We start from the raw sequence: 12,005 nt of genomic DNA on the forward strand, positions 1-12,005 counted from the left end.
TTATAATATGACTTCCTACCATATTAAAAGAATAAAATAATATTTTTAAAAACAATTATTTATTAAAATATTTCAAAAAACGATTACCCCACCACGTGCCCCTCATTATCCGAACAAACATGATCAAATTCAGGTAATTGCTCCCACACAAAATGCCAAGATAAACTTTATTAAAAAAATCCAAATGTATAATAATAATATAATAATTTTGTAATAGTTGTCATTTGGGATAGGGATAAAGCAATCAGCTTCCATTCAAACCAAGGATGGTTAAGTTCAACCGTTACAACGTGATTGGCCACCTAAAAGTCAACCTAACGAGTCAACGCCGGAAAGCTCAGTTAGTTGCAACGTCACCGGTTTTTCTTCAGCCACCTAGAAGTCCTTTTACCGTTGGCCTGCGCCGGGACCGTAGTCAACGCCGGGAAATTCAATTTGTACAACGTGTATCACGAGCATATTATTGGGTCACGACAAAGGAAACGACTTGCATACGACGATACACCGCGTTCATTTCATTGCATGCTTACTTGGCAGTATATATATATATAATATTATATTTATATATATATTGATTTATATATATGATTAAGACCTTGAAGTTTGAAACTTTGCTTTGTTGTTTAGGTGTATGGACAGCGAGGAGCACATGTTTTGAACAACTGGGGCAGATCCAAAGAGAATAAAGATGTTGTGGGTATATTCATAGATTGATTGATTAATCATGGGTTATATAAACGCACACTAGTTCATTGGAAGAAGTAATGTCTTTCAGGAGACCAGTCTGAGGCTTTTCTCAGTCTGGGTGTCTGTCCATTAATGGGCTTTTCCACTCGTGTTGGAAAGTATGAGCTGGGGCGTCTTCTGGGAGAAGGAACGTTTGCCAAGGTCAAGTTGGCCAGAAATATTGAAACAGGCAAAAATTTTGCAGTTAAGATCATTGATAAGGATACAGTCCGCAAGAACAAGCTTATGTATCAAGTGAGATGAACAACATTTTCTTTCAAGTTTTATTTTCTAAGACCTGAATGCTTTTTCTTCTGTAATGAGATCTTGTAAGCTAGTGGGTCTCTGGTTTTAGCTCTTGGTGGAACAAACATGCTTGTTATCATATGTCTATTTATGCATTTATATTCAAAACCTTACACAGAGAGAGAAGTCACACACACCCTTTTGTTACCTCATTTTAAGGTCTTATGGTATGGAGGATCTCTGTTTTCAGTTTCACCATTCAACAGACCTGCTGTTGGGTATTTGATAGTTTGAGCTTTCCTTCTTATAGGCTTAACAAAAGAGAAGAGATAACCATATGAGGTGTATTATCTGATGAATGCAGGTAAAACGAGAAATTAGTACAATGAAACTACTGAAGCATCCCAATATTGTGCACCTTTATGAGGTCAGTTCTTAATGCTGGTTGAGTTAGGGGCTGGGACATTCAATGGTAAATAGGCAGCTGCTAATTGAGCTTCAAAATAATGGTTAACTGCAGGTTGTAGCCAGCAAAAAGAAGATTTACCTTGTTATGGAATATGTGAGCGGGGGTGAGCTAACTGACAGAATTGTAAGTCCTTGTTATCTTTTTTTCATGGAGCATGATGCAAGACGTTATGAAAAAATCCAGAAAACATCAATTTAAGCCCTTGCTATGCCTAATAGACAATTTTTGCTTTGTGTTTGTTTGGGATGGATAAATCTCTGATCTTTTCTTGGTATAAAATCACTCCCCTGAAGATCCAGGGAAAAGTTTCATGGATGGAAAAGATTGAGTAATTGCATATTTTGTGTAATGGATTGTTCATTCTCAACTCTGTTTTAGCAACAGAGTTCATTAACACTACAAATTAAAAAATTTAATGCAAGTGTGATGAAATATTTGTGGGTTCTTCCTGCAGTCTTATCTTGGGAAAATCACTGAAGAAGAATCCAGGAAATATTTTCATCAGCTTATGGACGCCATAGAATATTGTCACGCTAGAAATGTGTACCACAGAGATCTTAAGGTATGCATTTTCAATCGGCATTAGTAATCAATTGAAGTTCTTTTTTCATTTAGATGCTAAGATTTATTACATGTTTTCATGGTGGCTTTGTGGACAGCCTGAAAACCTGCTTTTGGATGGTAAAGGCACTCTCAAGGTCTCTGATTTCGGACTGAGTGTTCTCCACCAGGTACCACATTGAATATGTGATATTTAAATAGAACATATATTGAGTAGAAAAGCTTCTGGTAAAAACTCTGTATTTATTTATAAAGGTCATATATTTCTTGTAGGTTACAGAACTTATAGTTTCATTTTTAGAGCTCTAGATAGAATTTCTATCATCCCAACTAACCATATGCTCACTGTTATAAACACCGAAGAGGAGCACAATCCTCTGTACTGATCATGCTAATAGTAACCGAAAAAAACAGAGAATACTTAACTTTGAAATTGTACACCAGAAGAATATGCTTACCTTAGGAAACAATTTTTTTGTTGTAGCAATTTAAGCAGTAAGAACCATTAAATCTTAAGATCTAAAACATTTCAGGCTGTCATAAAGACAGAAAAGAAAGACAATAATGGCTTGCTTATTCCTTACTAACCTTAAAGGCTTCAAGCTTCTGCAATCAACAATTATTATGAAAACAAGATAAGAGAACAGAAGTCAGTAGAATATAAGATTGAATCATTAATTTGGGCTATCCTTTACACCCCATCACCAGGATGAATGATTAGGATTACAATTCAAAGCTCCTTATTTAGATAACTTCATATACAATAAGATGTCGTAAATGATGCAGAAAGAAAGGACAAAGCGAACTCTGCACAAAAAAAAAATCAGAAAAATCCTGTTTCTACTGCAATCAAGTAAACACACCTGCAACAAAGAAAATTTCTAACTACAATGAAGACCAGAATTTCATCATAGGTCTGAGGTCAAAATTGATTCATTTAAAAAAAAGACATTTACATTTTCAACTGAAAACAGCAGCAGATCTCTTTCTCTGCTATCAAAATCAACTACCTCCAACCCCTTCTATCTCTCTTTTTCTAAACCCTCCCTAATAGTCTCCTACCACTAATTGCTTATGTGATAACCTGTCCACTTTGGAAGGGCAAGTAACATTTCCAACTGCCAGCCACACAATAAATGCACCATCCCCTCTGTGCTCCAATGTTCTGAACCTCCTGTTTCAGATGCATCATATTGGCTATGCTTCACCAATTCTTCTTCAATGATCTAAGTATTGCTAAATCTGACCATTTCTTTCTACTTGACCAATCTGCTCTCTTTCCTTCTGGGGTTTGTCTTGTCAAATTCTTCTGCACTCAGCAATTCATTCAGCTTCTACTCCTGCATGGAAAGGATGAATCTCTACAACATTGAAAACAGGACTGATAACCAAAGAGTCGAGCACTCCACCAGATAAGCATTATACTTATCTTTTTAAGGATTTGAAAGGTCCAATTTTCATTCATTTGGGCTTCTGTTAGGTGCCTTGTGGGCAACTCTCCTTTTGCAAGTGAACCCACTCCCCTTCTTGGAAAATGTATCCCTTCAATGCAAATATGCCTTCTGCTTATACTGTTCATTTGTGGACTGCAATTTGTTTCTTACTTCTCAATGCACCTCATAAATGAGTTCAACAAAACTTCAGTATCAATGCTAATGGTTAATCCAACAGGCGAATCAAATAGATCCACACCTCCTCCTTTATTTTTTCCATCTGCAATTTGAAGTGGAGGGTTTTTGGCACCCCATGTAAAAAATTGCTAATTTACTAGCATCACTAGTTTCTTTCAGGGAAGAAAGTGAGCCATGTTTGCAAATCAATAACTACAACGGTGGAGTGATTACCTCCCCGAGTCTCTGACAACCCCCAAAAATGTCCATTGATATATTAAATAGGACTAGTTTGACATTTATATATTATATAGGACTAGTTAAAGATGTTATTGATCCACAAACATCTTTTAAGTACATTTATAAAATAAAGAATCAATTTAATTAAAACAATAAAATTATTTTAACATGTATTATTTTCAAAATAAATTGTCTTCCCACTTTTTAATTGTTAACAAACCCTCAATTTCCATTAAAACTATTAATAATAGTTATAAGGAATAAATTGAAATACAATTATGCTATTCAATAATTTTCTTACAATACTAAAAAGCAAGCACTTGTCATTAATAACATTTCATGACACTTGTTTTATTATTTAGAAAGCCTATTCTACACTAAAATCAAAAGTTCTATGTAATTAAGAAAAATCAGCATTGACGTAGTTAAGATGTTTATACTAATTTTATTTTTGTATGTAAATTTAAATTTTACTATTCCATTATCTATTTTTATTAAAAAAAATCACTTTAAAAATGTAATAAATATGATATATGTATATGTTATTTTTTAATAATTTATAAATATTAATATATTTAGTGATAAGAGATTTCCACAATCCATAATATTAAGAGAATGTTGTTTCTGGATTCAACTGCCTTCAAGATTGATGCAAAATTCTTGAACACAATTGAATTCAAAAACATCATTTTCTTGATATTAGTATATTTAAAAAAAATTAATATCTTTATATTTTAAAAAATAAATAATAATTTTAAAAAAATAATAAAAAACATTTATAATTGTTAATAAAAGTATAATAAGAATTTTTATTTTTATATTTATTATAAAATTATAATCTAATTTTATAATTTTAATTTTTTAAATGTATTCTAATATACCATCACTCTCTCACTTCAACATTTTTATCCATTACTTGTAGGATTGCTAGAATCTATTTTATAAAAACAATTTTTACCTACTAGAATATTAAAAAACAATTACTAATTTCACGTGATACTCATTATCGTGACAAACAGGATCAAATTTTAGGTGTTTGCTACCACACAAAATACCAAATATAATCTTTATTAAATTTATTAATTATTATTATTAATTCTATAGTTGTAATCATTATCGTGTGAAAATGAAATTAGAGAGCATAACGATAAAGCAATCATCTTCCATTCAAATCAAGGATCGTTACAACGTGATTAGCTTTTCTACACCCACCTAAAAGTCATATTATAGTTGGATTGGATTGCTCTAGGTAGACAGAGTCAACGCCGGAAAGTTACTGTTTGTCACGCCAAAAAATAATTCTGGATCTCCTCTTTCTAAACTCTTTTTCAATTAGAATTGGGTGGTTATCCAATTTCTAATATACATCATAGATGTATAAAAGATAATAATGATGTCTTAATCGTCAACCACCACATAAACTACACAAAGTGGGACATTTAATTGTTGTCTCAAATTTTGTGATGGAGCAATGATTTGGCCCCCCATTTAGAAAGAATCAAAAATTATTTTCAACTACCATTACTTTTCAATTTAATGAGGGATTAAAAAAGACAAAAGAACCTCACCCTATTTAATTTAAAATTTATATATTTATGTCCATTAATAATCAAAATAGACTAACGGAATCCTAAAAAGTATTCTATTTAAAATAAAATTATAAGATTAAAAAAATCATAATTTACAATGAATTTATTTGCACCTCTAAAATGGAGGTTGAAGAAAAGAATCTAAAGGGGATAAAAACTCTTTAGAATGCAAACTCTATGTTGAGTCATCCCTCTAATGAATAGAGCTATACAATTTGTATCCTTATAAAGAATAAGATCTTGTAGAAAGCCATGACTTTTGTTAAAGAGGTTGTGATATGGGGTGGACAAGGATTACTTGTGTTTGACTCACAAGTGGTGGTGAATATGTTAAATGAGTAACACTTGGATGATGCTAATTGGCATTTAGTTGTGGTTATCTCACAGATTCCAAGTTTGATTAGGTCTTTAGAATCTGCTATATTTTGTCACATTCCTAGAGAGTGGAATAGAGTAGTAGATTGCATGACAAAATGGGCATCTGATGGAATGCAGGAATATTGTAGATAGGGGACATTTGCCTCTGGATTTACCTCATCTGTTAGAGTAATTAGTTGTGGAAGATACAAATGGGTAATTCATTGTTCTTTGCAAGGCTGTTGGCCATTCTTGCTTTGTGATTAATAATTTTTTTACCCCTTTCGATAAAAAAAATTAAAATGCTTTTGATTTTATTAATTGATGTACTAATCTCTCCAATTAAAGTGCTCATACTTAAATGTGAAGTTGATGAGAAGATACCCATAATTGGACCAAAGGAAATCTCAAACCAAAAGCAAGCCTATTGTACATGGCAAGTATAATGCCATCTTCTATTTTGATATAGTGCTTCAAGTAGTGGTGCATTTTTGCTGACAATGACTCTACTAGTTTTGTCTAAGTTGACTTTAGGTACTCTAGGAACAAATTTGGTTCGAGTTCACCTTTAAAATCTTAAATACCAAGTTCCATCTTGGAGCCTTGTTAAGATACAACTTCAATGAACATCTCCATAGATCTATTGCCCTCACTACATTTCTCAGGTTGTCCTATTCCTCTTCAAAGTCATCCAAATGTAGTTTGACCTTAATGGCTTCTAATATTTTGAGCCACCCATCAACATTACTCCTCCAAACACCGAGATTCCTCCTGACTCTTCCTCCTTAGTTCATACAAACTCCCTTTTAGATCATTGTTATTTTCTTTTACATGATATAAATAAACCTTCAAATTTTATCTCCAAGATATACCCTATTCTTACAAATTACACTCAAACACTAGATACATAGACACAACATACAGAAAAAATCATAAGAAAGGGAAAAAAACAGACAACACACATATCCTTAAACGAAAATCTAAAAAATTCTATGAAAAAAAAATTAAACTAATATCTCTATATATTTGAAAAACACAAAATTTATAAACCTCTACTCTCTATACTGTACCCAATCTCTCCAATATGCATTTATATTTACAACCTCAAAGGGAACCATAAGTAAAAACTGCTATCTTCCAACTCTACAATCACTTAATCAACTACAGCTGTTCCTTATCCCCTTTAAAAACAAAGCTAAATGGTTGGTTACATCATCAATTGTTGTATCTGCCATAATCTATGAACCAACATCATTACATGAAAAACAGTTTGAAATATGAAGAGGATGAATGTCAAATTCAGTCATGTAAAACTGACTGCTTTTTTCACAATTCTTTTTGAGAATGAAAATAAGAAAGATTTTTAGTGACACCAATGTTTGAAAGCTATGCAGTTTTCTTTATACAAAGATATTATATATTAGTTTATAACGTACAGTTTAATCTCCTTGCTTGTTGACTACATAACCATCTAAAATTTGCCAACACTGTTTATTAATAAAATATTTATATTTTCATTCTTCCTAATTATTTCTAGATCAAAATCACAACTTTACATTTTTTGCAGAAGGATGCTATACTTTCTACAACTTGTGGATCTCCAAATTATGTTGCACCTGAGGTATAGAAACCAGCCTCTTTGAATAGAAACTGTTATGGTATATTTTAGTGTAGAGATCTTCCCTTGATCTGACCTCATGCTCATGTAACTGCAGATAATTGTTCATGAGAATTATGATGGAGCAGCTGCAGATATTTGGTCTTGTGGGGTCATTCTTTTCGAAATGCTAGCAGGCTTCTCTCCTTTTGACGATGCTAATATAATTAATCTATATCAGAAGGTAGTAATATGAATCAGATTCATTGTTAATACATGATCAGTCAAGTTTTTGCCCCTGAATTTTTGGTTTCTAATGTTACTTTTCATGGTGTATAGATTTGCCATGCAGAGTATTCTTTTCCTTCATGGTTCTCTTTTGGATCCCGGAGATTAATTGCCAAGATATTGGATCCTAGACCACGGAGTGTAAGTTATAAAACTCTCCCTAGTGTCCATTCTATATATAACATTTGAACTACAACTCCCTTTTTGATTCATTTTTTATAGTTTCCAGATAAAATGAAATGTTGTTTTCGGTTGCAGAGGATATCTATAGAAAAGATTTATGAAGATCAATGGTTCAAGAAAGATTACAGCAATCCTGTGAAGCTTCAGGATGATGAGGACATTACCTTGGATGATACGCATCCTGACTCTGGCAACGTAGAAGTAGGCATCTAATATTGTAATTGTTTCTTTTTACCATCTAAAATCTTTAATACTTATACAGATTAACTCTACCATCCTATCATTTCCTCAAATATAGTTTACATGAGTTATGAAACTTACATCTTTGGCTTCAGATTATTTTGGATACACAGGATCGTTTGGTGACACAGGGCAAGTGTCCTGTTTTTGTCAACGCATTTCAGCTGATATCAATGTCCAATGATCTTGACTTATCCGGTTTCTTTGAGAACGAGGTACCTTCCAATTTCCCTGTATTGTTTCAAACATGTCAAAGACAAAACAGTTTTTTATTAGAGGGTGAACCACTTTCAATTTATGTTAAAAGAGATTTCCACAATTCATAATATAGAGTGAGCGAATGTAGTTTCTAGATATAATTTATAATATAGAACAAATGTAATTTCTAGATTCAATTGTATTCAAGATCTTTACGTCAAAAATCTTGAACATAATTGAATTCAAAAACTGCATTCACTCCACATTCACTCCGCTTTCAATTTATTGTCAAATTTACAAAAAGAAAATGTAGGATGTACAGGATAAAAATGAATGAAATGTTCTACTAAATCAACCAGTCAGAAGACAGAAGAACTTAGCAAGGCTGTTTACAATTAGGTTGTAATATTTTTGCTTGTAAGAGATCCCATGATATTTTCTATTCAAGATTTTGATTGCTTTCTTTGACATGTTGATAACATTAATGCAAATTTTACTTGCAGGATACTAGTAAGCACAAAAAGAGGTTTGGTTCCAGACATTCGGCCAATGACACAATAGAGCAAATGGAGGATGCAGTAAAGACTCTAGGTTTGAGAGTAGAACGAATAAATCCTCGCAAGGTTGGTGTGAATATTATAGATAATTTGAAAATTTGAATTTTCTCCTTGTCTGCTCTTTTCAAAAAAAAAAAAAAATAATGTACCACATGTGGGAACACAGCTCACTGTTTTATATAGAAGTACTAACAAAACATATTAAACAAAAATATTATGGATTTTTTTGTAGATATTACCTTAGTTCCATAAGAACCTGTTTCAAAAAGCTGTTCTGAGACACCAGTAGTCTAGGATTCCCTATCTGCCAACTCTGTTACTGCCAAAAATATTGGAAGTAACTGCTCTCTCAAGTATCATGATGGGTCCGACCTATAAGTAGGCAGGAAAAACGGTGTGGATCCTCACCTGCTCTGCCAACACCCATGTAATACTCAGAAATGGCTATCGAGCCATCAGGATGCACCATAACATTCATGGTTATGTTACATATTTTGCAGTTTAGATTTCTCATCTATAAGGATTGTTTGCAGTTTGTTCACTGTATCATCATCTCAAATGAATGTCTTCATCAATGAGAAATCAAAACTTCAGTTATGTAACATCCAACCATTGACGCCATGATGCATCCTGATGACTGGATAGCCGTTGGTGCAATACTCTGCCTCCAAAATGAACCTGTAAATTCTACACAATTTTAGCAGCAAAGAGAAGTTAGAGAACAAACATACAACTAAGGAAAATCATTGAATATCAGACTCCTCTGTGCCATAGTGCTCTAAGACCAACTGATGCAGAACCTCAGCTGCTCTGTCAATAATTTGGCCCCGTCTCCTCTATAGGCTTGCATGAAAAAGCCTCCACAGTATTATACATAAGGACAAATCTACTGTAGTTATAAGAAAGCTAATGGACTGCAGAAAAGGAGGAGGCAGGAAGGGAGACATAAATTCAAACTTAATTGGATATCTTGTGCACAAGCAAACACTTACTATTTTATTACTGGTTCAGAGAACTTCCAGAGAGTGATCTTTAGCAGAGGAAAAAAGATCCCTTGTATGTTTTTGTTTTGCCCCTTCTCTTTTCCAATAGGTAAGCTGGGCGAAATGGAATTTTAACTTCTATAATTTGAGACTCTCAAGGTAGGGCAACAAACTGTTTACTTAAAAACAAAGAAAACTAAAGGTAGGTTCCCAACTTCCCATGGAAGGGGCTGCAGCTTTTAATTTTGCACAAAAGGTGGCCCCATGGAAGCTGCTTAAAGTAGTTAGAGGTAAAAATAGAATCTTGATCACAAAACATGGACTAAACTGTGACGAGATTTGAGCTGAAGCTTCTGCACACACTTAGCCCCCTTTTATCCAAATGACAGTTGTTAACTGGTGAACATTCTTTTCATGGAGCTTCCATTTGCTATAACTTGGTGTAAGACTCCCTGGTTATTTAATATTTACTTGAATTTTCAGTTCAGACTGTTGGACAAACTGTGCAGCCCAGATAGATCTGATTGATTATAAATTACTTGTCAAAATAATTAATCTTATCTTATGTTTTGATGACAGACAAAAATTTATGGAGCAAAGCAGTTAGGGAGAAGCGGATCATATTTATCAGTAACAGCACAGGTCTGTCTTTATTGGTACTTTATTGATATGCATATATTGTTTTGCTTTATACACAGAAGCACATAATAACTAGAAATTTAATTTATATCAAAAAAATCAAAGTTTAGACAGCTGAAAAGGTGGATTTCTACTCTGTTTGAAACTCAAATAGTTCTTAGTGTATTGATATAAATTTGCTAGCCTCTCCTCTCCCACCCTGTGGGCTAAACATCCATAAACAAGAAAGAATAAATTCAAGCGTAAATGTATGCACAGATTACTGACGTTACACCATCATTCTCTGTGGTAGAGATATGGAAATCTGGAGGGGATACAGTAGAATATATAGAGGTATAAATGAAGTAATTACCAGTTATTTCAAGCCTTATTTTCTTTAGGGTTTTTGACTATATTCCTTTCTGATGTACTCTGCAGCTTTATAAAAGCGTGTCAAGCATTTTAACAGATGCACCAGAGAACCAAAAGGTAAATGAAAAGGAAAGCATACAAATGTCCAGACTTTTTCATTGTGCCACAGGCCTTAGTGCTCAAATTGCACTGCTGGAATGCCAAAGTCCAGTTTCTGCAAAGTAGAGCTGAATCAATGCAACAAATTTTCCAAAGTTATCAGAAACCAAGTATTCATGTCATGCAAGTAATGCAGTAATATCAGTTTGAATGTTTATACTGCAGATTGTGCAGGTAGACAGTCTCCTTCCCGAAGTAAATAACTATTTGACACTGCAGAGGTAGAAATAGTTCTCCTTTTAGTTGATTGAAATTGTCCTTCAATGTTCTTGGATTTTTCAGTTGAACACTGAGATTAACAAATTTTTAACCTTTGAACTTTTGCAGTTCTCAAGAAATTTGCAGTACAAAAGCCTGATATTACAGGGTTGAAGCCAAATGAGTTAATGAATTCGAAACTCACCATTTTTGTGTTCATAGATGACCTGATTAGCATAATTGCGGTGCTAATAAGGGAGCAAATTCCCTGCAATTCCAGGGTTTATGAACAGTAATGATAATAAAAAAGATTCTACAAAGCACAATTCTTGATCTGAGCGGTTTCAATTTCTAGCTTCATTATATGATATACATCTTGGATTTTAAACGATCATACCGATACGTGAGTAACATAATGACTGCAACTCTGCGAGACTTCAAAACTACAAATGAGTTAATAAGCAAAATATTGAACAAAAGGTCAAATATCGACGGATTAAAAAAGGCAAATTCCAAACTGATGACTTATTCATCTTACAATAAGTGATAATTTCGACCAATTTAATTAAGAAATTGGCACTCTTGTAAACCCAATCTTTTCCAAACACAAGTCCATCAATAAATATAATATAGTAATATAAAAAAATTGTAATTAGGGGAAGAGCATGAGTAGTCATTATAGCTAACTTTGTGCATCCGCAGATCTTAAATGGTACATCGGATTTTGACAGTTTTTTTTTGTTGTCTTTGTATGTACACAAGAGTAAAAAATGGTCATTTAGAAGTGTCACTCGATTACTACTTAAAGATGCTC

The 12,005-nt window shown here is 33.2% G+C and overlaps 1 protein-coding gene across 8 annotated transcripts; it reads left to right on the top strand.

Annotated features, from left to right (window-relative positions):
- Window positions 1–582: 582 nt before the first annotated feature.
- On the top strand, window positions 583–11,526 carry LOC131072979 (CBL-interacting serine/threonine-protein kinase 23). Of its 8 annotated transcripts, none has more exons than XM_058009297.2 (16): window positions 619–981; window positions 1,337–1,399; window positions 1,493–1,564; window positions 1,896–2,003; window positions 2,101–2,172; window positions 7,366–7,419; window positions 7,514–7,639; window positions 7,735–7,824; window positions 7,942–8,067; window positions 8,202–8,321; window positions 8,808–8,927; window positions 10,424–10,486; window positions 10,742–10,816; window positions 10,901–10,951; window positions 11,159–11,214; window positions 11,321–11,526. In XM_058009297.2, the coding sequence occupies exons 1-16, from the start codon at window positions 820–822 to the stop codon at window positions 11,349–11,351; spliced, it is 1,389 nt and encodes a 462-aa protein (XP_057865280.1). In that variant the 5' UTR covers window positions 619–819; the 3' UTR covers window positions 11,352–11,526. The 8 variants fall into 8 exon arrangements, 5 of the variants coding, with proteins under 5 accessions (XP_057865280.1, XP_057865281.1, XP_057865282.1 ...); XM_058009298.2 differs by having other exon boundaries at window positions 10,778–10,816; XR_009112808.2 differs by having other exon boundaries at window positions 583–981; window positions 10,901–11,167.
- Window positions 11,527–12,005: the final 479 nt, after the last annotated feature.

This window comes from Cryptomeria japonica, chromosome 9 (assembly GCF_030272615.1).
Source record: "Cryptomeria japonica chromosome 9, Sugi_1.0, whole genome shotgun sequence".
Taxonomy (NCBI): Eukaryota; Viridiplantae; Streptophyta; class Pinopsida; order Cupressales; family Cupressaceae; genus Cryptomeria; species Cryptomeria japonica.